The sequence below is a fragment of the Myripristis murdjan genome, chromosome 6 (genome assembly GCF_902150065.1).
Source record: "Myripristis murdjan chromosome 6, fMyrMur1.1, whole genome shotgun sequence".
Lineage (NCBI taxonomy): Eukaryota > Metazoa > Chordata > Actinopteri > Holocentriformes > Holocentridae > Myripristis > Myripristis murdjan.
The window spans coordinates 21,329,135-21,355,916 of record NC_043985.1 but is presented as its reverse complement, the minus strand read 5'-3'; the positions used below and the strand labels follow the sequence as shown (position 1 = coordinate 21,355,916).

The 26,782-nt window shown below is 41.7% G+C and overlaps 2 protein-coding genes across 3 annotated transcripts; both read left to right on the top strand.

Annotated features, from left to right (window-relative positions):
• The first annotated feature begins 1,640 nt into the window (after positions 1–1,640).
• On the top strand, positions 1,641–16,298 carry ppp6r2b (protein phosphatase 6, regulatory subunit 2b). The gene is made up of 25 exons (XM_030053882.1): positions 1,641–2,051; positions 3,418–3,615; positions 3,753–3,904; positions 4,037–4,135; positions 4,542–4,728; positions 5,154–5,291; positions 5,386–5,451; positions 5,642–5,754; positions 5,837–5,950; positions 6,243–6,363; positions 7,244–7,405; positions 7,521–7,754; positions 7,885–7,949; positions 8,044–8,159; positions 8,300–8,385; positions 9,190–9,267; positions 9,358–9,455; positions 9,544–9,601; positions 9,781–9,902; positions 10,039–10,214; positions 10,385–10,541; positions 11,320–11,399; positions 11,551–11,761; positions 13,224–13,370; positions 13,463–16,298. The coding sequence occupies exons 3-25, from the start codon at positions 3,777–3,779 to the stop codon at positions 13,494–13,496; spliced, it is 2,790 nt and encodes a 929-aa protein (XP_029909742.1). The 5' UTR covers positions 1,641–2,051; positions 3,418–3,615; positions 3,753–3,776; the 3' UTR covers positions 13,497–16,298.
• LOC115360757 (MOB kinase activator 2) lies at positions 13,372–21,672 on the top strand. Of its 2 annotated transcripts, XM_030053886.1 has the most exons (6): positions 13,372–13,384; positions 17,313–17,472; positions 19,429–19,568; positions 19,718–19,814; positions 21,086–21,210; positions 21,307–21,672. In XM_030053886.1, the coding sequence occupies exons 2-6, from the start codon at positions 17,390–17,392 to the stop codon at positions 21,543–21,545; spliced, it is 684 nt and encodes a 227-aa protein (XP_029909746.1). In that variant the 5' UTR covers positions 13,372–13,384; positions 17,313–17,389; the 3' UTR covers positions 21,546–21,672. The 2 variants fall into 2 exon arrangements, with proteins under 2 accessions (XP_029909746.1, XP_029909745.1); XM_030053885.1 differs by lacking the exon at positions 13,372–13,384 and having other exon boundaries at positions 17,109–17,472.
• The last annotated feature ends 5,110 nt before the right edge of the window (positions 21,673–26,782 follow it).

Below are 26,782 nucleotides of genomic sequence, written 5' to 3'. Positions count from 1 at the left end.
AGAAAGACCTTCTGCGGAGGTTCAGCAGAGCAGAGGACCGGCTGGGTACGTCCGGGGTTGCCAGATAACCCACGTCAAACACGTAATTTAAGCAGCAGAACGCTACTCAAAATAAGCGATTTACATACTCAAATACAAACCAAACAGGCACCGATCTACTCGTTTTTATCTACAAAATTTAGCAGGGGCATTATCTGTTTTGTAAAACTGTGTTATTAGTGATATTACATATTTACAGTAGGCTAACTAACTATTACAGGCTGTTGGCAGTGCTGGAAATTAACTTTTTGAAATCCACACTAGACTAATTATTTTCATGTTATTAAACCCAGCACAGGGAACGGGCATAATTAAAACAGTTCATCACAAAATCATGCATACCAAAATAGCCTACCTTCAGTCTGTAGGCGTAAAGCTAAATTTATCTCACTTGCAAAACATAAAAAGGGCAAACTTCCTTGTTGGAGAAAAACATTATTCAGAACATAAGTGACACAACATAGCTTAGATGTAATTTATTAACTTTCATGTGGCTTTAAATGAGTTCAGCGTTTGTGCAGAAGCATAGACATTAGGCTGGTAATAATGTTATATAGCCTAGTAATTATAACCAGTCAGTTATATAGTCGTAAATGATGGGCACTGATGGCAGGACTTGGCCCATGAACCAGTCTCACTTAATTCAGTGGCTAAAATTTAAAGAAATGAATGAATGGAACATTTTCATTTAATGATAGTTATGTTAATGATGTTATATTCCCCGCTTTAGGATAACTTAGTGACATGCCAACCAAGGTTATTATAGTGGGCTAAAACTAAACTAAAAGGTAAAACCAGATGAGGAAAAAAAAAAACCAAACATTTTATTTAGCTGAGATAAAAACAAAAACTAGAATTTAGGAAAAAAACGAGAACTGAAATGGTAGTGTTTTTACTAAACTAACCAAAAGAAAATAAAAATACACAGAGAATGTATTTAATTTTAGTGTTAGTTAATTTGGTCAAATTTATCAACACAAGCATGAGGAGGCGTTGATGTTTATTGAGACTGGGATGTCGACATGACTGGGAGTCAACTGCCCTCATAAAGTGGTGTATTTGTATTGTAATACATATTCTGAACTTATTAAATCTTGCCCCTGACAAACACCACCGAAATTATGATGATGATGATAATAATAATAATAATAATAATAATAAAAAAAAAAATTAAGAACAAAACCTTTTAAAACAATAAAAACTAAACTGAAATGAGCAAATCCACTCTGGAAACTGAGACTAAACTGAACTGAAAACAAGAAATTAAAAAAAAGAAATAAACACAAAAACTAATGAAAAAAAATACAAAACTATAATAACTCTGGTGTCAATGTCACCAGTCTGTCGCATCCACTGGGATCCTCAGGTCCAAGAGAAACTCATCAGAGAGCTGTCCAGATCATTTTCACTTTATAATCTTAAAATTATTTACTGATCTGCATCTTGTTGCATGTTAATAGCCTCTCTGATAGCCGAGCCCTTCATACCTGTCAGCTGCTTACCCCTCCATATTATGCCCACATCTCTGCCCTGCTAACAAAACACCCAAAATGTGCAATTGTTGTTTTTTTTTCTGGCATATGTTTGTACATGTCCGGGTGACGGCAAGTCTAACTTTTGATTACGTTTTCAGTATCCGCCATTTTGATTTCAGAATTTGACAGATTTGTTTGCCTGCCTGCGTCTTGAAGTGCAATTTTGAACAGTGTTTCCAAGTAGCTGGCCGAGCTTCTCAGCGGCGGCGGCGGCGTAACGCTCCATGACACTGCAGCCCGGGGAGGGAGGGAGGGAGCTAACGGTAACGCCGCCGGGCATGAGCAGCCAGCACGGGGCCTGCGGGTGACCTGACGGTTCAGTCGCCGAGGAAACGGTCGCTGCCACGGCTCTCTGCTTGTGGATGACGACTGAATAACGATGGACATAGCGGCACAGTCGTTTGCTGGGTGCTCAACCAAAATCTGTTAGCCCGTGTAAACGCCTCCTAGCTCGTTACCAACGTCAGACGAGACAAGGTGGGTCTGAACAGGACATTTGTACCCGCAGCTACGCAGAGGTGGTAAATAACTAACTAGCTATGGCGTGTTTATGGTTTAGCCGCTGTTAACGTACCGCATTGGTGGCTATCTAGATGAGTGAAACATGGCGTGTTAGTTTGTGACCTGCATGCGGGGTAACGGCATTGTTAGCCACTGACATCTCATCATTGAATAAGGTCGAAAACGGTGCACAAGCTAACTTGGCGCTAAGTTACGCTAACGTTACGGGTGAGCTAAGTCAACGTTAATTTGCGCTAACGTTAAAGCTTATCCTACAACCGTAGCGCCGAGTGGGGCTTTCAGGATAGCAGGGAGGCCTGTCTAAAGCTTTATTGTTTGTGCTGTGGGATGTTAGTGAGAAAGGGATCAATTCCGCAGGCGAGTAGCCCGAGCTCCAAAAACACCTGTTTGTTTAGACACAACACGTTAATTGAGATTATAATAATGAGTGAATTAACTAACGTCAGATCAACATGCACCTACAAAGATTCATTAACGTCAGGTTGTCATTGTTGTTTTGGTCATTGAGTGAGCTCAGATCATCCTCTTGAAGACTGAAAATGAGTTACAAGGTTACCCACACGTTTGAATATTGGAAAATGTGTGACTGGAGACTTTTGCTGTATCTAAGACTATACACACTCTCATGCAGGGCCTTACCAACCACTATTTAAAAACACTGGGGCCAACAACATGTCAAAGAGAGAAATGGTTTTGGGACCCCCCTTCCTCATGCGCACAACATGCTCTGTGGAGGGTCGCTGGTCAGTATGTGTCTGTGGTCCTTCAGATTTGGTGCAGGGTGATGTTAAGGTCAAGGTCACTGTCAGCAGCTGTAGCCACTAGTCAGTGACAAGTCCTGCCTACATCAACAAATGTGCCACTGCTGTCATCACCACCCCTGGACACAAGTTTGTACTGTGTAGTTACTCCGCTGTCAGATAATGCCAGACTCAGTGATTGCCTCTCAACTTGCAGACCAACGATGCGTCATTTCTTTTGTTTTACATAGGCTTTCATTCAACATGCTAGCGTCATGTCACCAACAGCTTGTGCTCATGTCTTGCTCCCAAAATCACAAGTTCATGATATCTTCTGGGTGCATGTGTGACACAATTCTCAGAGCAAGCTGGATAATGTCATTATAGATGTGCATCACTAACTTAGTTACAGATGCACTGCTTCCTGCTGTTTGCGCTGAGGTTTAGTACAAGGCCTCGCTGCACTGTAGTTGACCGATTCTTCCTCTGGCCATAATTGTAAAAGAGGAATATTGCTTAAAGACAGAGCCAGGCCTCCTGGAAATTATTCTAAAATGTTCCTTCTCTCCCTTTCTCAACAGGTCTAAGGTGTTCTCTTCAGTGTGTGAAAGAGTATGTCCGTGTGTTTGGTGTTAGTATGAGTGACGTGGCTGTGTGTGCTGTCAGAGTGGTGTGTTTACACGATTTCGTTGATGCTGATTCATGTCCAGGCCTTGCATTGTCAGTAAGACAAATGACTGGCTGTGCAGAAAGATCTGACTGAGGATTTTACTCTGGAAGTAAGAGCATACATATCATCACAAATTCAACAGTATCCAGCACACACAGACACCATACTTTAAATTCATTATTTTGAACATATCTGTGACACAGTGTCTGCATTACTGATTTCTGTGTCCCATCCTCTTTCTACCAGCTGTATGCACTTGTGTCTTCAGCCATGTTTTGGAAGTTTGACCTACACACGTCTTCTCACCTGGAGGCTTTGCTGGAGAAGGAGGATGTTACGCTCACTGAGCTCATGGAGGAGGAGGATGTACTGCAAGAGTGCAAGGCCCAGAACCGCAGGTCCATTTCCAATAAGTTTTGGCATACCAGCAGCATATTAAGATTGTCCTTTGATTTCATGCATTGCCAGTGATCCTTGGTGTCATGCTACTATTAATTGGTGCTTCTTTCCTTGTCGTCACTGTTTTGTAGACTCCTCCTGTTCTTGTCCCAGGACCACTGTATGCAGGAACTGCTCCATCTGATAACTACAGAGCCCCCTGCTGGTGTAGACGAAATGAAACGATTCAAGTAAGTGCTGTCATTTAAAATATGCTGATGCTCCATGCTGGACATACATCTAGAAAAGAGCGTATTTTGCCTGTCTTGCAGAAAGTCATATCTCCTGCTTGCTGTTTTATAGTTGCTTTAGCTGACAGCTTACATTGTCTCAGATTGGTCACATTGGTGGATGAGTCAGGGATCCAGTCAAATGATTGATAATGCATTTAAAATGTCAATAATATTTAACTGTCAAAGAGATCATCGACCTGTGAAAGTCACAACAGTCCAATTCCAGAAAGGTTCTTTTTCACCAATCAAGCTTCTTACAATACACCAATTGAACACCTCTGTAGAAAAAACATTGATTTTGCCTCAGCCTCAGAAAATTGTCATGTGAGTGACTTTGAGCGCCTGGTGTGTCGATTTATCGCAGGTATCCAAACATAGCATGTGAGCTGTTGACATGTGATGTGGGGGTGATCAATGATAAGTTGGGTAACGAGGAGACAATGTTGGAGACTCTGTATTCCTTCCTGGAGCAGCCATCACCCCTGAACCCCCTCCTGGCATCTTTCTTCAGCAAGACCATTGGGAATCTTATCACACGCAAGACCGAGCAGGTAACACACACGCAGCGCACTGTCAGCACAGACAAAGTGCATACTCACAGAAGATGACAGCTGTGTTTTCTGGTTTGTCATGGTTTTATGGAGTTATTCTGAAGTTTACCTATGCTGAGATAATGGAAAGTGCTCACACAGTGAATGCCTCTCAGCCAATGCCTGTCAAGTTTTATTTCTCCTGAAATGCCAACATGTAGTATCTTCCACAATTTCCCTGCAGCTTTGTACAAGGGATCTATATACAGCTACATTCTTCATCAGTAGACATGATTCATTTTTTATGGTTGAGTCATAATGTCCTGAGCATTATCCTGGGGTAAATCTAGCATATGACATTTTCATGTGTATTTTTTTCCTGTGATGTATGCAGTATGAATTGTGAATATAATCTTCAAAGACCTCTTTTTTGTAACTTTGTTTAGGTGATTAGTTTCCTGCGAGGGAAGGAGGGATTCCTCTCCCTGGTACTGAAGCATATTGACACATCAGCCATGATGGACCTGCTGCTACGACTTATTAGCTGTGTTGAGCCAGCACCTCTCCGACAGGAGACACTTAATGTATGAGACACACACACACAAATGTATATTTTGAGGCATTACGCATGTCGTGTGATATGTCGTGCTGTAATAATATGGGATTTCCTTCTAACAGTGGTTGAATGAGGAGAAGTTGGCGCAGAGACTCATAGAGCTCATTCACCCCGAGAGAGATGAAGAGGTAAGACAGCATTGCAGTATTTCTGTCTCTGAATTATAATGAACATCTCTTTCCACTGAAATATCCCAGCCCCCCCTCCACCACCACCACACACACACACACACACACACACCACCACCACCACCACACACATATATATAGACTCTTAAATAGACCATTTACTAGACCGTAAGTGTGCTTTTGTTTTCAGAGGCAATCCAACGCATCTCAGACCTTGTGTGACATCATCCGTCTGAGCAGAGACCAGGCCAATCAGCTCCAAGAGATCTCAGAGCCTGACCCTTTACTCGCTGCGCTGGAATCGTAAGAGATACACACACATACAGACACTTGGCCGCACTTTCTTGACATGATGCAAAGCCTATGACACGTTGTGTTTCTACAGGCAGGAGTGTGTGGGACAGCTCTTGCAGAATATGTTCTCGGGTGAGAGGACTGAGAGCTGCATTGTCAATGGGATTCAAGTTCTCCTAACATTACTGGAGATCAGGAGGCCTGTGTGAGTAACTGTTTGTGTACCGCACTGATATTCAACTGGAGGCTGACAGCTTACATGGCCAACAACCAGCCTGTTGACTTTCTCAGCAGAGGCAACTTTATCAGATGCCTGCTGACATTTTCTGTCCAGTGACACCCTGCTCCTCTCATTTTCCAAAACTAGTCTTTGTGCAAAGCTGGTTGAGTGACTATGGCTTGTTAAAGAACCTAACCCTTAATGTAAACACACTATCCACCTATTTGCTGTTTGATACGTGTTTGTGTTATGTGTTTCTCTGTCTGTGTTTAAACAGGGTGGATGGTGTAATGGACGCTCAGGGATTTGAGAGAAGTTATGCTGTCAACAGCAGCATTCTGTTGGCCATCCAACCGCAGCTCATACATTTCCACCAGCTATTGCTGGAGCCGCCCAAGGTAAATGCTAGACTCTGCATAAGTCTGGCATTTGATGGAGATAGAACATTTGGTGTCAGTATACATATATACATCTTTCATCCAATCACCATACCTCTTTTAACTACAGTAACTACATATGACAGGCAGGAAAAAGTAACTTGGCCAGGTGTAACTACACCTTAATTTCTTGGTTGTCTTGAAGTAAATAAGCTGGTAAATAAGTAAAAAACTAAATAAGCAAGCACACTTTCACAGAAAAGCTGTGGCTGCATTTTGCTAAAACTGATGTGCTGGACGATTTGGGTCAAGAAAATAATTACCGAGTTCAGAAACAATGAACCCAATGAAGCATTCAGTAGTGCATAATGTTAACTTGAGGCAAGAGTGAAATTGTTGTCCTAGCTCTAAATATTTAAAATGTAAGTCATAAAGCAGTTTTACTGAGGCCTTGACTGATAGTATTGACTGAGCAAAAGTATGATTCTATTTTATGTTAAAATTACATTTTGAATAAATAAATACTTCATAGATGCTTGTCATAATTGCCTGTTTTTAAAAAATGACAATTGGGAAAAGAAACAAAACAGACAAAAGTTGTATAATTGTCAAAATGTAGCCTACTTCATTAAAGATAAGCTGTACTGCAACATACATATCAAAAGAAATATTGTTTTAGTACGAGCATTTAATACAAGATATTGTCACAGAAAATTTTGAAGCAACACTCAGCCCTAATCCTGGATGCCTGTACCAGTGCAATGTCACACAAAGCTGGTTTCGCTAAACAGTGTTTCTCACTCTTCTTTACAACCCCCCCAGGAAACTGCTGCCTAATGTATATGCACTGTATCTGTGCACTTTCACTGAGTTTGTGTCTGTTTTGTTTGTGTATATTTAGCGTAGTCCCATGCTGACTACTTTGGGTGTGCTGGAGGAGCCATTGGGTAACACACGTCTTCACGTAGCCAGACTGGTGGCCTCACTACTGTACACCAGCTCTGCTAGCCACGCCGTTGTAGCACAGGAACTCTGCCGGCTCAATACCATGGACCTGCTTCTGGTGAGATATGCACAAACTGTTTGCGTGCCTGATGCAGTGAAATTCTAAATTTCGTGAGTCATAGTTCATAGAGGTGTCTTTCCAAAATGTTCTAATATGTGTTCCTGTTTTTCAGGACTTGTTCTTTAAATACACATGGAATAACTTTCTGCACCTCCAAGTGGAGCTTTGTGTTGCTGCCATCCTCAGGCCTTGTGCCCATGAAATGAGACTTCAGCCTGGCCTGGGATCCCAGGAGAAGTCCTCCCTTCATCAGGACGCCCTGCAGGAGCAGGCATTATCTGAGCCACAAACCCCTGAACCAACAGTCACCCCTGAAAATTCTGCACATAACACACTGGTGACTCATGTAGGTGTCTTTGACTTTATGGTTGTGTTTTCAAGTAAAAAAACATGCTGGAGGCTCAAGTGCCACATGTTTTAACCAAAGGACCACCATTGCCCTGTATTAAAACAGTCATTGACTCTTTCTGTCACAGTTGTTTCAGCACTGCCAACTTGTCCAGAGAATTCTTGGAGCCTGGGAGGAGAATGATAAAATACAGTAAGCAATTTTGAGCTAATGACTATTTTATTTTTACAAAAATACAGTAGCATGGGTTTTTTCAGTGTGAAGGTGATGGTGCTCCTGTGTTTAGGTTGGAGGGTGGTATGAGGAGAGGGTACATGGGACACCTGACCAGGATTGCCAACACAGTGGTCCACAACATGGAGAAGGGCCCAGTCCACACCCAGATCAGCAGACTCATTGCAGGTGAGCACATGTGTGGGTGTATGCTCACACACTCATATCCATAAAAACAAGAAATTAACTGTGAAAGAAGAGTCTCACTATCACTACAGCATTGGGGTGTAGTTCTCTTAATGCTGTCTTCCCTGTGTGTTTTGATGCAGAGCTGCCAGAGGAATGCAGAGGGTGCTGGGAAACCTTTGTGGACCAGACCCTGTCAGAGACCAACAGGAAGAACACCATAGACCTGGTACATATAGAGGGGTAGATATAGCAGGATATAGAGGGGTAGTAGAAATGTAGAAGAAATGCTGGGAAAGAAGAAGAAGTCATAAGTATATATTTGCAGATTACCGTGCAAAAATGATGAAATCAGTCGGGATATCTTAGTTTAATGTAGATGCAAGAACCAATTACATACAGTAGTATGTAACTGGTTCTTTATGACAAGCATTTCACAAAATCACTATTAACAGTGTCAGTAGAACATCTGTTTAAACGGCGATTTATGTGTGACAGTCCAGCATTTTGACTTATTTATTATTATTATTATTTGACTTATTATGTCCCACAAATGAGGTTTGAACATTTAAATCAAGCAGTGAATTTAATTTGTGCACTCCCCCCTCCTCTGATGTCAGTGGAGGGCAGTTTGAATTGCTATGGTTACAGGAATGCTGTCCTTTCCTGTTTTGTTCTTGATACAGTAGCCTGGTAATGAAGCATTGTGGTGCTGTTTTGTGTGATTTGTCTTTACCCAGACTCATTTAGCTTCTACTGTACAGACAAACGTAGAAGGTTTGTATGGGTTAGGGCTACTGGTGACGTACAGAGTGGTGTCCCATTTCAGATTTCAACCCCTACCTCTTATAGCTATGTTCTGAAGGGCCACTACCTAGTTTAGGGCACTGTGAAACTAGTGGCAGGTTCAAGGGAAGAGAAATGGGATTGGTCCTTTGCAAACACAACTACACATGCATATATTACACACATATAGATATAAATGCTTACATTTGGGATGTTTAAACGTTAGGTGTTGTGTTTCTCTCTTCAGGTTGGTGCTCGAAACTTGCGCCATTCTTCAGAGGATGATATGGAGAGCCCCTTCCCCAAAGAGCTAACACTGCAGCAGGTAAACACCCTTAACACACATACAAACATTTGATTGCTTCACCATTGTGGTAACCTGGTTTCAAGTTTTTCATGTGTGGGGTTGTTTCAGGCCTTCTCAGACTATCAGATTCAGCAGATGACTGCTAACTTTGTGGATCAGTTTGGCTTCAATGATGAAGAGTTTACTGACCATGACGACAGCATTGGGTAAATATGTGGAAATAATTTTTTACTCTATTTGTCAGTGTACTGTTGTACCTGTGTGATCATGGAGTGAATCCTCTTGTCATTGCAGTGCAACTTTTGACCGGATTGCAGAGATCAATATCAACATTGATGCAGGCCAGGACAGTGTGAGTTAACGGAGATTCTTTAGTTAATAGTGTTGTGACATTTGCTCTAAAATGTTATGTGTATTTCCTTAACTGTTTTGCTTTCATCTTGGCATGTATTACGCAACATAATGAGTATCGGCAAAATATACACACGGCTGATACTCTTCCTATTGAAGTGTTCCATCTGGTGCATGCAGGCTAACACAGCTGTGTTTGAGGCGTGTTCCAAGGAGAAGATTCAGCCCTTTGATGATGATGAAGAGGACATCTGGGAGGAAAAAGAGATCAACTATGCAACACAAACCAAGTCCCGAAACAGGTAAACAAACGCCCATATAAACATACTGTTAGCATTCTTTTTTTATTAGTTTATTTTAGCATCATACTTGTACTTTAAGTGCACAGTTGTCTTCACTCAGTCAAACATGCTAAAGTATTTTACTTTTTATGTCAAGGTTTGGTGGTTCCCGGTCATCCCAGAGTGATGCAGCAAGCAAGGCCTTTGACAGGACAGCAGGTTCAGGCACAGAGGGCAGTGATAGGACAGCAGGTTCAGACACAGAGGAAGGAGTGGAACTTAAAGAGGGCCTGGATCCCTTTTCAAGCCAGGGCCAAGCTGAGGGGACCCAGAGTAAGATATACTCTTGATGTTGTATGCTTACTAATACAGTTAATACAGCAGTTAAATATGTTAATTATCAGTGTGGGTCATATGGTTTTTGGTGCCTGCATTTGTGATTTTAGCTGCCCTATGCTCCAGTGTCTCATGTACAGTTTGTCTGGTGGTATGCATACACTCAGGTGCTGGCTGGATAGCAGACTTCGGGGAAGTGAACTCAAAGGCCCCAGCAGCGGGAGCAGGTTTTGCAGCTTGGGACAGTCCTGCCTCCCATCCAGCAACCACAGAGACAGAGGAGAAAGGATGGGCCAAGTTCACTGACTTCCAGCCTTTCTGCTGGTGAGTCTGGGTGTGCTGGCAGTCTCCAGAGCTGGAATGGAAATTACCTTAAAGCACGCTAAACCGTGATCTTCATAACATTAACTGTGGTTGAATAAAGCATCTGAAGACTGATGTAGGACAGGAGTAGGCATTTAGATCTGTTCAGTGTTTCCCACAGAATTTAAATGTACGTATGTCTTGGCAAAATGCAACTGCCAGTTATGTGGGGGTGGGACGGTGGGGGCACATTAATCATTCATTAATGGTACTCTGTGCTGTTTCTGCCATGACTACACAGAGATGATTGCATTTAAGTACATTCAGTGAAAAGCATGACTGTTAATGCCACGCAAGCATAGAATAATTTGCTGTGTTTATAATCCGGTAAATAGCACTTAAGGTCGGCACAGACATTATACAAATTGTTCATATCTAAAATGATTTTGAAATTGCATGGTGTTAAAGGAATGCATCATGCAAAAGGTAGGAATTTTTAAAACCTTAAGTCCCATTATTTAACATGTTAGCGTTTTTAGGGGAAACAGAAAATAGAGCTTATTTTCCTCAACCAATTACTATTATTGGTCCAAACTCTTGACTTTGAAAAGAGTCCTTGGAGTTCATTTTATTTTATAAATAAAATATTATACTAAGTGCAAACGTGCACTAAAACAGCTTATAGTTGATGCACTACAATGCAGTCTAGGCTACTCCAGCTTTACATAGGGACATCCAGAGTGTAGTGGCTGCATTGTATATTCTGCATATTTTCTGATTGTTCTGACATATTCCTTAGCTCAGAAACGGGCCCCAGGTGCAGCTCTCCTGTGGACTCAGAACTCAGTGGATCAGACAGAACCAAACCAAACCAGAACCGTAAGTTTGGGCTGCACAGCACAACAATGATAATCTAATCACAAAGAGAATGATGAAAAAGCTCGTTGACAGAACTGTTATTATTATCATTGTTATCAATGAGCTCAGCAAGACAAAAGTTATCTCATATAACTGTGGCTTATCTCTGCAGCGTGTGTGTGGAGTGTGTGCGTGGCGAGGAAGGCTCCACTGGTGGCGTCAGACAGCTCTTCCTCCGGCAGCTCAGACAGTGACGAGGAGGAAGACAAGACAGAGTCTGTATCCTTGGAGATGGTCACAACAGAGACCATCACCACGGGTGCTGGCAAAGAGACTATCCGGCTCACCATGGACGCCAAAAATGAGAGGGCAGTCTTCACAAGGTACACACACACACACATTTACACCCCAAAAAAGGTAGTTTCTGTCTTCACTATACATTATATCCCCTCCCTGTCTTACTGTATACTCTGACACTTACATTAAGGCCTCCCTTCCTTTTACCTCCAAATTCTACTTTTTCCTCTTCCCCTCTTCCCTGTTTTTCATTTACTCCCTTGTTCTTCTCCTGTCTATTCCCTCCTCATCTCCCCTTGACTCCAGAGTATTCAAACCAGCAGTCAGAGGGTATGTTGTTCTTCAGGTCCCTCACTGTGGAGTGTGGAATGCTTTCCTAAAGTTGGATGAATAATAAACATGTCTGTTATAAGGAGAAATTGACCATTAACATGTTTTGTTTTGTTTTTTTCCTTTTTTGTAGTTCTTGCATTTTCCAATACACAGGATGTGATGTAACAGTTCCTTGCGCCATAATCCAGGGAAAGCATTCATAGACAAGCCTAATTCAAAGAATAATGTGCAAACCTACAAATGGTGACTGTAGAGGACTTGGATTTCTCTGTATTTAAACTTTTACTGTAGGCTTATTTATTGTTCCCAGCATGGCAGCATAACTCCCAAACTCTGGTTTCTGCAACAACCTCTTGCTTGAAACTGTCCACTCAGCTGTTCAGAAATCAATGGTATCAGCAAACAGTTACCCTATTTCTGTAAGACAATTATATTAAGAGCTGAGAATATTGTATGACTGCTCACTCTGGCTACCATAATAATATCATCATATAATTTATACCACCTGTCTCAAAACATTCATTTTAAAAATTTGGACCTTAGCTGATGTACTTTCTTTTCTTTTTGGAGCAACCACACGACTAACACTGTCTCCTACAGCATGTTATAAAAAATGAACTAAAATTCCAACATATTTTAACAAGACAGCATATTGGCTAACATACTACTAACAAACAGTGCACCAGCAAGCATGCTAAAATCAAGATCCTACCTGATAATTCAACGTATCTGGTCTAGCAACTTTGTGTCTGCTTTCTCCTGAGCCATAGCCACTCAGTGGCTCACACTTCAGACTTGGCCTTCACTGCCTGCCAGCTCCACCAACGAATGCCTAATTCTCCCACAAGTGTTTAGTAGACTTTGCTACAAAGCCTCAGCATCCGACCTCAATGGGGCGCACCGCTCTTACTCCCAGTGCCAGAGTGGTGGATGCACGTGTCTGTGTGTGTGTGTGTCTGTGTGTGTGTGTGTGTGTGTGTGTGTGTGTGTGTGTGCGTGCGTGTGCGTGCACACGGGTGCGTGCGTGTGTGTGCGCGCACGTGTGGCATGTCAATGATCGGATGTGGTGTGAGCTGAGAGCGGATAACTAATGAAATTCTGCCATTCCAACACTGACATCTTCAGTTTGTTCACTACATTTGGAGTGCTGATAACAAGTTCTGTGGCCATTTCTCTCTCAATCTCGTTTCTTGCACTTTGCTTCTTTTTTTATAGTGAGGCAGACAAAGTGCCAGGAGAGGGACTTCCCCTCAAAGATAAAGGGAAAGGCAATGAGAAAGACAGCAAGAAGGGAAAGAAAGATGGGGACTTTGCCAGCACAACTACCACCAGTCCATCTGACCGGGCGGCTGCAGTCAAACAGTAAGTGTGTGTGTGTGTATGGCAGCCATACAGAAATTCATTTGTACTTTGTAATTACCTAATCTGATAATCTCTCTCTCATTACCTTACAGAGAGACACAGCCCTCTGCTAATGGACCGGCTTAGCGGTGCAGCACAGGCACACACATGCTCCACTCACAAGTCTATTAAACACACACAGCCATGCCACCTTCTCTACCTGTTAGTGGCCCTCCCATGCCGTTTTGTTTGTGTCCAAAGTGATACAAACAAACCCAAAATCAAAGGGCCCTTAACAATATGTATTTTGGATACAAGATACAAATATACAAATAGCTACATATGATACATCTCCTACATCTCAGTGACATCAACACAGCAGGATAGTACAGATGAGGGATGGATGTTTTTTATAGTACGGCCTTGAAAGACACGCCCCACACCCCCAAAAGCCAAATTGTGACATATTGTGAGGTCATAGCATATCTTTTTTATGGAACAGCAAAAAAATCTCTGTCTAGCATCTAGCATTTGACTGTTTACATCAGTAGGCAAATGGTATTAAACTGTTGAGCTAAGCTTGCTAGCAGGCTAGCTGCCATGTTACACAGTGAAAAATAAATCTTCATCAGATCACCACCCCACCCCACCCCAAATTTTGATGTACGTGCTAACCAGATGGTTTATTAATGCAAACATGTGAGTGCTAATAATTCAGCGCTTTTGAGCCCCCTTTTGTCATAGATGCTACCTAAATCATTTGTCAGTCCTAGCACGTTTTTTTTTTTTTTTTTTTTACTCCTGTGGAACCTGAGAGCTCTTTTCTTAATTTGTGAGTAACCGATTTGAATTATGAACACATCTACAATCATGCTTATCTGTTCATACTGCGTCATCTGTCACTTCCTCCTCCAACATCAGAGGGAGTCAAGTGGTGGAGAGGTGTGTGCTGTTTTATGTAAGTGTGTAGACATGTGTGCCTGTATGTGTGTTTGAGCTCTGTCTGAGGTACAGAGTGTATTCTCAGGTCCAAGAAGAGGTATGTAGATACAAAGAAAGCACACCTGTGTAACACACGCACACATACCATACACACATGTGTACACACAGCCATATCCACTCACACACGCAGACACAAAAACACTCATACATAATGATGTGCACATACAAACCCATATCACCCACAAAGCTGTTTAAATGTAATATTGTGACATTTGAACCTGTATTAGGTTGTGGCTATTCTTCTTGGTAATATGTACACGTAATATAAATGTAAACAGTATATATACACATTATATCTATTTTTGGAATAAATCCAGATGTATGGCAAGGGGTTTGTTTTGCAGGTTGCAACGTGTGTAATGTATGTGTGTGTTGTACTGTTGAAATGAGGCAATAATGACGTCTGTGTTTTGGTTTACACCCCAGCATCAGTTCCTGTTCCTCTGCTACATGCTTTCTGTGTGGGGGTTTGGGAGTGTGCATGTGCCTGGATGTGCTTTGGTGACCCGCGGTATGTCTTCCACATTGTTTACATAAGTTACGTGTGCCAGCCATGTTTTATTTTATCTTTCTCCTCGTCTCTCTCTTTCTCAGGGCAGGAGTTGACTTTAATTACATATGCCTATGAACCGATTTACTTAGATTGCTGTATTTTTAATTTTTAAAGCACTTTTGAGAAGCACTTTTTTGGTTTGTACTTGGTGGTGATAGAAGCCACCAGTATTCCCTTCTCAAAGAGATGGGAATGTTTGATTTTGAATGAGTTATATACGTAGATATTTTAGAGTTATTTTTCTAGTATGCTTTTTGCCAAAGTGTGTCTTCCCACCAGTGTACAACTGGGTTTCATATCTGTGAAGTAGCCTCCTCCTCTGTGATGGTTTACAGCTGTCGGCGAGGAGAACAAATTTGGTCTGGACTTAAACTCTTAACCAGTCTTTGTGTGAGCCCTCCTTCCTTAATTCCTATTCAGAAAACTCATTTGGAGGAGGTGCTGGGGTAGGAGAGGATGGAGAGTGTCAAAGAAAGACTACAAAGATTACTAGATCATCACATGGGAAACTGGAATGAAGAGAAGCTTGGAAGCCAATAGAGCTGGCCCGGTTCCATTTGCCTCCAGCCTCTAGAGGCTTCCTTCAGCTAGCTCTCAACTTTTCATAATTCTTGAAGCAAATTTTACTTTAACCATTCAGCACTTTGAGATGTTTGAAATGGAGCTGGGCAGTGAGTCAGGTTTAGTTTGAGCCGAGCAGGAAACCAGGGCTGCTCTCCGGGTCCTTTTTAGTCAGGGTTGTGTACAGCATAGGAGCATTTCATCCCATCTTCCCAAAATCCAACTACTGCATCTGACCCTCACCTTTGTGTGTTGGCGTGTGTCTGCACATGTGAGTGTCTCCTTTCCAATTGGGAGTGTTTGTGTGGTACAGTGTGCAGTGTAGCTACGGGTATGGTAAGATGTTATGCGTAATTGCATGAACTACATTAGAGTCATCTTTAAGTGCCATTAAGTTTGCACATTTAGCCTCATTTCACCTCATGGTCGTGTACTGCATCACGCAGTATGTGTCCTAAACTCATTGATAGACAGTGGGTGGTATTATTACTTTTTTTTTTTTTTTTGATCACCTGATACTTAGACTGAGGTCATTGCAGAGTTTGATTCTTCCTTGCGTTATAGCTTACCACATTGACCTCTCTGTGTGTGTGTGTGTGTGTGTGTGTGTGTGTGTGTGTGTGTGTGTGTGCGTGCGTGCGTGTGTGTGTACGCGAGCCTGTGGAAGTGAGGGACGGTATTAAAGACAGCTGTGTTGTGAAATGCCTTTTTTGTAAAGTGGACTGATGCTGGTGGTTTTTTTCCGTATAGAAAGTAACGTGTCTGTTACCTGTTGTCAAATTTAGCTTGTACATTCAGATATGAACCTAATAAATATGTCACATCATAAAGAACCAGCCTGTGTTGTTTGCCTTGCTGATACAGCCTGCTGCAATACAAAGACACAGACAAGACTCACTCAGGAGAAACGCAAATATGTTTACCTTAAGGGCAGGTGAGCAAGAGGATTATATTGCTCGCCTACCCTTACACATGTGAGACACACTGACACGATTAATGTTAAACACACACACTCACAGACACCGTCGTCTCTCAGGCAAACATAAACCTGCTTAGCACACATATTGCACGCCAGGGCAGACAGGGAACAAGCTCATAACAGCAAAGCACTGAAGACACCCCTCGTTCATATTACATTTTCACATTTCCCGTATTCATATTACACTGCAGCACCGAGCTCTTTCTGTTTATTGGTGCTCTGTCGCTGTGGGTGTGTGTTTTCATTCCCTGGCTCAGAGACGCCATGACTTTGATCACATTCCTCTATAGTTTATGAGGGGGCCTCCAGATGATGAATACACCCTCTGGCTCACAAAAACTTCTCTCTCTGTCTCTTCTCCTTACTCTCTCTTTCTTTGCAAAACGGAAGAGCACCTTTACTTTGTCATTCGCACCTGCCCAGTGTCTCAGAGCGTGCATGCATATGGAGAAGTGAGCATGCACAAGGAGGGGGGCGAGCCTGTAAGGGGGAGGGGAAACGGGAAGTAGAGTTGGGAGAGAGAGAGAGAGAGAGGCGGAGTTGAGAGTGTTGTACTTCTGGGTTGTGGAGAAACCTGACTGTCCACTTGGATATTAGGAGGAGGAGCAAAGGGGCGTGGGACCTGAACAAAGGAGACAGACTCATATGCACACACTGACTCTGGCGCTCTGGAGAGAAGGGTCAGACAGCTTGGGAGTTTCTTTTTTTTTTACACAGAGATGACCCACAACTCTTGGGATACTTAGTGTTTTTTGGAAATTTTCAAAAGGGATCCTACATGTTCGTCTGTTTTTTGTGTTTGGGCGTAAGCTGAGAGCTGCGTGTCTAACAGGACTGTTTACCATGTGTTACCTCTAGTGTCTAGAAGTGTGTGTGTGTGTGTGTGTGTTTGGGATGGCAGAGTGGGGCTGTTGCAGCCAACAGCACTGCTCTTAGCTCTATGCCATGGGGGGTTGCCATAGTTACCCCTCAGCTACGGAGGCAGACACCACAACTCTTCAGCCCTCTGACATAAGCAATAAAAAACTGTAAGTTCCTCTGTTTTTTTTCCCCCTCAAATGTCTGTTTCCTACTGTGGAAAAAGAACTTTATTATCAGTAACTCTTGATATTCCATTAAAAATATGCTCTTTGTTTTACTCTGCATGTTTCTGTATTCATCTCATATTTTACAGCCTTTAATCTTATCTCTTGCCTTATAAAAGATAATTGTTTACACCACAGGGCAGTAATGTAATAAGGGAATCCTCTGGGTTATCGGTCCTGTCTCCACCCCGCTTCATATACTCCTAGCACAAAACAAAATATGGAAAAAAAAAAAAAGACTGTAAAGTATAAAGCAGACAGATATAGGTAAGAGAGAAACGGGATAAGACTGCATATGGTTCACAGAGGAATGTTCTTCAGATAAGAATGTGTGTGAGTGTGTGTGTGTGTGTGTGTGTGTGTGTGTGTGCGCGGGCGCGTGCGTGTTACATATTTGTCTGATGGCATCAGTGAAGGTGGAATCTTAGTACAGCGGGAAAGCATTTGTTGTGAGAAGAGCTTGAAGTTGAATCAGGGAAGACCTCCTGTGTATTTTTTTATGCTTTCTGACAGTTATTACTGAATTTTTTTCTCCTTGAGTCTTTTGGAGACAGCTGGTTGTGCTGAGTGAGGTGTTTATTTCGCCCATACGGCAGAGGCAAAGGTAAACAGATGGCTGAGAGCAGGGTCACAGAAGAGTGTGTTTACATGCAAACATAACATTACAAGTGGCTGTGGGTTCATTGTGTTTGTGTGTGTGCAGGTAACAACTGGTAGCCAAGGGGTGGTAAGACTAACTGAGCTAATACTACTGACCTGGAACAGGATAGCCCAGAGGATGTTAACAAAGCAAGCTCCTTTGAAAATTAAGGAACTTGTAATGGTTCAAAAGTGCTGATAGTATCTGCCATTACTCTTCTCTCTTGCTAGAACAGTCAACAGAAACTTAATGTAGCCACTAATGATATCATCTACTCTTCTCCATTTGTATTTCTGTGCAGTATCTGTCCCTGTAACTCTTCTGACCTCTACTTTGGACAAAGACTTTGCTGTTTAGACCGTCAAGCAGCTTCTCTCAAAACTAACAGTGCCACATCCCCCCAGGGGGAATGAAACTCCACTGAGAGCACAGTGTTTCTCTTATCACAGGAGGCAAGGTCACACTGAGTAAACTCTAAAATGCTGCTGTGTTACGATCGAAAACCTGCAGCAAGACTCACATTTGTCTGTTTTAAAAGCGCTTGCCTCAACCAAGATGTGGCCATCACTCATACATACGGATAGACACGGTGGCTACCAACGTCAGAAGGACAGTCCTGGTTTGCATAAAGTCAAATCTCACTGCATAGTCTGACTTTCCAGGACACATCGACATTTACAAACCAAGCGCTATTAATATCTGCACTCGCACTCCACAGTTATCACAAGTTCCCCAACAGCCAGTTATGGGTTACTGATTGTAGAGCACTACCTCGGGCTTTATCAGCAGGTATATTCTGATATAGGAAATAGGCTTGGCAAAGGAAACTGTCCCCAGCACTCAGTGTCATGCATTATCTTGCGCAATGTTAGTACTTTCAATAATTTGCCGGGTAACGCTGACCACTGCAGCTGTAAACCTCATTAACAGTAATTACACTGGCTCAAAATTGACTGGCTTCATTACATTACCTGCTGGTTTATTGGACTTTCAGGTCTGCAGTTACAGCAGTGTGTATATGTGTGTGTGTGTGTGTGTAAGAGTGTGTGTGTGTTTGCTTGCCAGGCAGAAACAGCGAGATAGAAGAAGGAGGCAGAGACCATAAAATGTTATCTACTGACTGCAGCAGGAGTAGTTTATCCAGTGACCTATCGATTGTTTTACACAGCAATATTTTCTTTCTTTCTTTCTTTCCTTCTCCATCTCTCCCTCTTCCCCTCTCTTTCTCTGGTTCATTAACTCTGTGCTGTGTTCCCAAGGGGAATTAATAACAATAATCTGGAGGAGCGTCCATATCTCCAGCAGCAGTATGTGTGCCAGCGCATCACACACACAGACATGTCTGCCCTCACAGCCCTGCCGCCCGGCTTCGACCAGGCAGAGTGGCTCGCCAGTAACAGTAAGTAGAAATACACACACCAGGTTATGACTGCTTGTAAATCTCCTCCTCTGTTCCTGCGTCTCCCCACAGAGCACCTTCAAGTTGCTGATCTGGAGGTGATATACATGATGTAATTCTAGATTGTGTCCTGTTATTACTCTCTGCAGCGGTGGCGTTTTTCAAGCATATTAACCTGCTCTCCAGTGCGCTGTCTGAGTTCTGCACCCCCAGCACCTGCCCTACTGCCTGTGGACCAGGCAACATGTAAGTTAAAGTGAGGTAGGCCGATACACACACATCCACTGCCTCTCAAATGTTAATTATTTTGTGCTTTTTACGTTGGGTTTGACTGATGTGTTCTTCTTTTTGTGAAGTAACAAAACCCCCAAACCCGAATCTGAGTAAACTCTGACCTGTAATAGTGAAAACTGGGGTGCCTGGTCATTGGTGGCTGGTGATGTCACCACCTGTTGTTCTATATGGGTGGTGACATCACCCGCCACGGTTACAGGTCAGGCTTTACAAGATTTGGGTTCGGGGTTCAGTTAGTCTTTAAGACCGATACTGAATCTGCTTTTTCTTTTTTTTTTTCTTTCTTTTTTTTTAAACTGAATTATTGTTAAATTTTGTGCCAATATTCAGTACCTTTATATTATATCATCAGTTATTTCAAATAACTATGCACGAAAATAAACAAGAAAATGCCCAGAGTAACTATCTTTTCAATGAAATGCTTGCATAAACAAACTGAGAGAAGAGAATGCTACAAATGCAAAATAAGATGACAGAGATGCTGTAAAAAAAAAAAAAAGAAGGTAAACTCTTTCATATCACATCATATCAAAGGTATGGACATACTGATATCCAGGGTTCATACAGCTGCTGGAAATCCCCGAGAGTACTTGCATTTTAATGTGGTATTTTTAATGTCTGAAAAGTGCTTAGAGTTTGAATAATGTGCTTGAAACTGCTTTAAGTTGTAATTGCATTACTTTCATAGGAAATGGCTGGGTTGGTGACATATTTTGAAACTTTGAAACTCTTAAAATTTTTTTCCTGTCTGTAGAATGCTCCCCCTAAACATAATTTTGTTTATTTATAGCACAATAAGTGATAAAGAAGTGAAATAATTATTTTGAGTAGCTGTAAACAGTCTTTAGGAAAAAGCTTGAAAAAGCTTGAAAATGCACCTTGAAAATGCTTGAATTTGGTTTAAGAACAAACTCTGGACACCCAATATTCAAAAAAGGCTGACATTAGTGTGATATTTTGTTAAACTGGTTTATCAGTCTAATTTTTATTTCATATATAATTCTTGTTTGACAAAACTAAACCAAGACAGAGTTAAACTGAGAGAACTGACTTCACTATCTTTCTCTTAATTCTTCTCCTGTTCTGACAAATGTGTTCTTGTTAATACTTATTGTTGAGCACCTATAGGTATATTTTTTGTTGAAATGAAATCTAACAGTTACATTTATTTACCTTTTATACCACACAACCCTGATGGCTGTGATCTGTGTGTACTTTTATAGAGTTTATGTTTGGACGGACGATCAGGGCAAGAAGCTGAAGTGCTCTGCTCCACTTTATTTCGACTATGCCTTGTCATACATTCAGGACCTGTTGACTGATGAAGATGTGTTCCCCACCAAAGCAGGTACATTCACATTCCTCCTGTTTTTTTTTTTTTTCCACATTGCATTGTTTTGCATCGCATTTCATTTAAGCTGTTCCCCCCTGTCTTCTCTCCCAGGTTCAGTGTTTCCCGCTGGCTTCGTCTTTCTGGTCCAGAAGGTGTTTCTGCTGTTGTTCAGGACTCTGGCTCACATTTACTGGTCTCACTACAGAGAAACACTGGCGCTGGGCCTGCACCCGCACCTCAACACGCTCTTCACACACCTCACACACTTCTGCCAGCAGCATTCACTACTGGAGCCAGAGGACACCGAGCCGCTGCAGGACCTCATCACAGCTCTGGGACAGTACAGCTGAAAGAGCAAACACAGATTATTGTGCTCATACACACATTAAAAAAAAAAAATGTAACCCTCACATCGCATATCATTTACTCTCTGTTTAGCCAGTAATATAGTTCACCCCTCTGGATAAAGTCCTCATTCATTCAGCAGGTGGATTTGAGGGACTTGAAGATGAAAGTTGGTTTTTAAAAAAATGCCAAAAATGCTCACACAAGCTTCTTTTGTATGTGTGAGAATTAATAAGTTATTTTTGGGTTAGAGAGAGGTAAATCAGACAGACATGAATATTTGCCCCCAGCCGTCCTCTTGTTGTATATAATTTAAGTCAGTTATTTGTGGTATTGTGTGACATTATGCTATTGCATGTTCCAGTGTATTTTAAAGTGAAGGTGCATTGTTACATTTAAATCAGGTCAAGATCTTCAAAGTCATTCGCTAAGTCTTCCTCATAGACGTTGCATAATAAAACACTTATTAAAACGTGATGTTGTTGTGTGTTGGAGCAAATGTAACATTATCTTGGCAGCACTATATGTTCTCATCGGTATTGAATAGCACAGTTTGTCCCTGTATTTTAATGCAACATACTTGTGAACACTAGTCTATAATAAAGATCTGATGGATGTTTGTTTAGTTCATAGATTTAAAAGGTCCTGCACTTCCAAAATGTTTTCACAAACCCAGAGATACCTAATTATGTAAGCAATCATGGGGCTGAAATGATCTCTGTTCCCGAATAATTGAATTTTGTACTATTATGTTCATTATACCAAGTCTTCCTGTGATTTTGATCCCACGGGAGCAGTTTGGTGTATCCCCAGCATGTTTCAAGACGGTTTGAGAACAGCACCACCTGCTGTCCAACAGAGCCTGAGCCGATGCAGTATTTCCTGCAGCAGGGAAACATGTTATCCTCAATGTACTGTAAGACAACTCTTGCAAAGGCTCACCACAAGTGGAGACAATGGGTTGATAGATATCGTGGCAATCTTGGCTTTCACCTCTAGACCCAACATGTGACAGTGAGCCAGAAGTGGGATATGAGTACATTTACTCAAATAACAAGTCCAATTTTGCAGAAGTGGCACTGTACCTGACTATTTCCACAAAAATTGTGATTTCTCACTCGGCTTGGTACTTTGCAAAAAGAGCAATTACATTCAAAACTATAAAGCATTATTTATATGTAGTATATGGAACTGTTAGACCTGCTTCTTACACATTAATACAGCAATAATTTAACACCCTGAAAGGAATCATTCTTAACAATGACTACTTTTCACTTTACAACATACTGCTATTTAATGCTGCAAATATTTCTATATTTGAGTTTAGAATGTAGGACTTCTACTTTCAGTGTAATATTTTTCCATTGTGGTGCTGCTGCATCTACTTAAGCAAATAATTTCTGTATCTTTTTCCACCACTGCGGTGAGCTGTGCAAGTAAACGCAGGGCAGCAGGGTGGCATCGTGATCAGGGAAACTTCCCTCACCTATGAGACCTGACTTCAAAGTCTGCACTTTGTCTGCACTTTGACAAAAGGCTCCATGCTGTTTGAGTGCCCTTGAGCAAAGCTACTGAATCCGTCTGTCCCACAGGCATTGTTCAGCAGCTGATCCTGCATGCTGACCTCCCTGTGGATGGGATCCTGCGGGGATCACTAAAGTATCCAATTCTTATTCAAATAAGTAGAATGCATACCAGGTATCAAGGCTCAAGTCCTTACTACAGCGGCTCGGGTGGTAACAGACACCCCAGGCTTTTATTTGTAAATGCAAGAGCCAAGGCTGTTTTGCTAATGTTATCAAGAAGCAAATCCAGCAGCTACCACAATGACAGTGACTGAGAGACCAACTGTGTCCAGAGTGCTACAGACAGGTCTCCAGATATGGGCTCATTTTCTGCTTTTTCCATTAGAACCACAATGAAATGAAACTCATAGAATGTAAAGTCAAACATGTAACATGTAAAATCAGTGTTTTCATTGTCACTGGAGCAACTGCACGTTTTCTGATTTTGGCTTGGCTCTCTGGTTTCTCTTTGTGACTGAGCTGTTCATTTTTCAATAAAATTTAATGAATTTTAAAAAAGCTAAAAATTAATTATTGTGAATTACAATCTGGGTAGATTTTTGGTCCAAGATTAGGCAATAGTAAATCAAAAGGCTGAAGCTACCTGCAAGAATAAAAGCATTAATGAGGCAGAGAAAATGAATGGATGAATGATTACAGTACTGTGCTGCAGTTTCCATTTGGAAGATGCACAGACCATGTGCTCCCGAGTTTCACCACACAGAGGCACCAAGTCGTCACTTCTCATTCTTGTTGAAAGGGCCCTGCAAAACTGTGGTCATTTTTCAGAACTGAGTGGAAAGCTAATGGTAAAGTGATTGCAATGAGAAACAAAAAACTCTTCTGAAAAGAATTATTTCTGAAATGCGTTACAGGAAAATGCTGTAAAAGCAATTAGCTGGTTTTGGAGAGAAATGTTGATTTACTCAGATTGCTCAGAAACAGGTTTGGAGGGTAAAACAATTCCTTTTAATGATGAAATTGTAAACACAAACATCAAATTGCACATCGGGAGATGGATGACAGTGATTTCACTCAAACTACATTCTGTAAAGTGGTTATTTAACTTCATATTCTGTATTATTTTATGGCAAATTAGTGGAGAGAGAGACAGGAAAGTTTAAGATATGAGACCATTATCCCAGGCCAGATTCGACCTCAGGATGGCACCGATGCATGACCTCAGATTGTGGAGCCACCACGTGCTCTAACTGCACACCAAGGTCAAATTAGCTCTTCACTAGACATCGCAACCCTGCCATTCATCAGCACCTCCACAAAACGCCAAAACTCCTTTAAAAATACTACAATTGCGACAGCTCTGACAGCTTGGTGGAAAGCTCACAAAATGATGCACTTCACACTCACACCGAGCAAATACACCATTACCACTTGGAAAGATAAAGGTATTGCACAGCTTCAACACATAACCCAAAACTCAACTTTCATTCCTTTCAAAGAATTGATCCACAAATACAAACTAGTTCACAAATCTATATTTCAACATGCACAACTTGAAACAGTTCTAACACATAAAATCAACTTGAATCAATGTAATATTCAAGTTTCTGTAATAGCAGAAGAAATAAGCAAGCTCACAACACCTAAAAAAAAAAAACCCTCTCCAAACTGTACGGACTCATCAATGCTGACCTTACAATATTCCTCCCAACCACAAAATGGGAAAACAACACTAGATAATAATGACTCTTGGACCTAAATCTGCACAAAGACGTATGTGTGTAGATATTTGTGTATATATCATCATGTATCATATCATCATCATCATCATATATAATCAGCACTTCATATAGCTGTACCTGGTGCCTCTAGCTGCCGTTTTCACACTAAAGTTTGCCCTTTTTGCTGTTCTTGACCTGCACTGTTTATCCCTTGCACATCTTTGCTAGTTGGCTATGCAATGAAATACATTTGAAATGTACTGTATAATTTATGTTCCGAAAAACGATGTAACATTAGTTCCACGCTCCAAGACTAGGAACATTAACCTGTCTGGGTCCCCCCCAGGGATTTCTGGGCGAATCAAATCAAAAACAGTCACCACAGCAGATACAGATGTAAGGAAGAAAAGGAGGGATTGTCTACAGTGGATGCAATATGTGTGTTGACAGGTTTAGCTGGAGGTTGCACTGGTTGTACTTATTGACTTATAGAGTGTGAATGCAGTCAGACAGCTTTTTCCCTCTCTGATTTCAGCCCTAGGTGTCCGGCAATGAACGTCAACGTTAAGACTGAAACAGAAACTCAGCCCTTCAGACAAGAGCCAAAGCATCTTTGCCTGCAAGGAGATCAGATAGAGATGGGATAAGTCCCTAGTGTAGACACACACACACACACACACACACACTGGTCTGTTCTTGAGATAGATAGGAGAGGTGTTAATGCACATGTTGGACTGAGTTGAGGCTCGCAGTGTTAGAAACAGAGCTTAGAAGGTAATACTGCATACTGCTGAGTCACAGACATGCACACGCACACACAAACACACACTCACATACTCCTTTAATTAAGGCTGGAGCCACCTCCACACACAGAGTATTCTTTTAATCAGGTTCAGACTCTGAGCTTCTCATCTCCGCTCCCTCCTCACAAAAATAAAAAAAACAATGAATTTCTGACAGTCAGAGGGCAAAGTCGTGCACTTGCATAACAAAACTTACAGAACAGACTCAAAGCCAATTTAGAACCAGCCGAACTCTCTCTGTCTTTGCTTTTGCTGTCATTGCTAACATGCTTTGTGGTTTTTGGTGCATCTAGGGATACAGTGACAGTACAGGCTTGGCTGGCTGGCATGTGGAAGTTAGAGTTACACAACGGAGTTACACAAATGTATAAATGTGTATACGTCTTTGCACGGACACACGCACGCACACACACACTCACACACACCCTTGTCTGGCATCAGGTCTTGCTTCATATCAAGTTGTGAGGAAGGAAGACCACAGGTGCGCAGCATCCAGAGGTAATGTTATATATTGCATACCAGTCATAGCATGCTTCACAGCCACAGCGACATGCCAATAACCCACATCTCAAAAAATCTCAGAGCCAGAAAAGGAGGTCAGATACCCAGAATAGCCATGTCCATAACCGGAATTTATTTGGATGAAACAAAATGAGTCAGTGGGGTCACCAGTGTCAAATGAGCCCTGGTGTTTTATGCTCTTTTTTTAATGCAAACATATCTTGCCAGGCCATAAAGATAAATGTCAATTTTTGCAGTTTGTTTTACAAATGTCAGCAGGGCCTCTTCCACAACAGAGTTAGAAGTTTAAAAAGGGCACATAGGCAGGAACCTAGATTGACAAAGCTATTACTGTACATGTAGTGCAGCCAAAACCATTGATTTTTCTGCCACTGTTGTGGAACAACCTACAGTATATTAAGGCCACCCAGAACAAGGACTTCACTGTAAAAAGGTATTGCATTACAAAACTGTGCTATCACCCACTCATCCATTCCCAGCAAAGCTTTAACATGAGCTAGTCATTGATGGATAACTTGTTTAAAAATAAAATCAGTTTCTAATAAATCTTCCATTAAAAAAAAAACACCTCGGGGGTCTCATCAGTTCCTTTGATTTAATTACACAGTAACTCCTGCCACTCCTTCTGACTCTTATTAAGCTATTATAAAATATGATGTGCAGTATCACA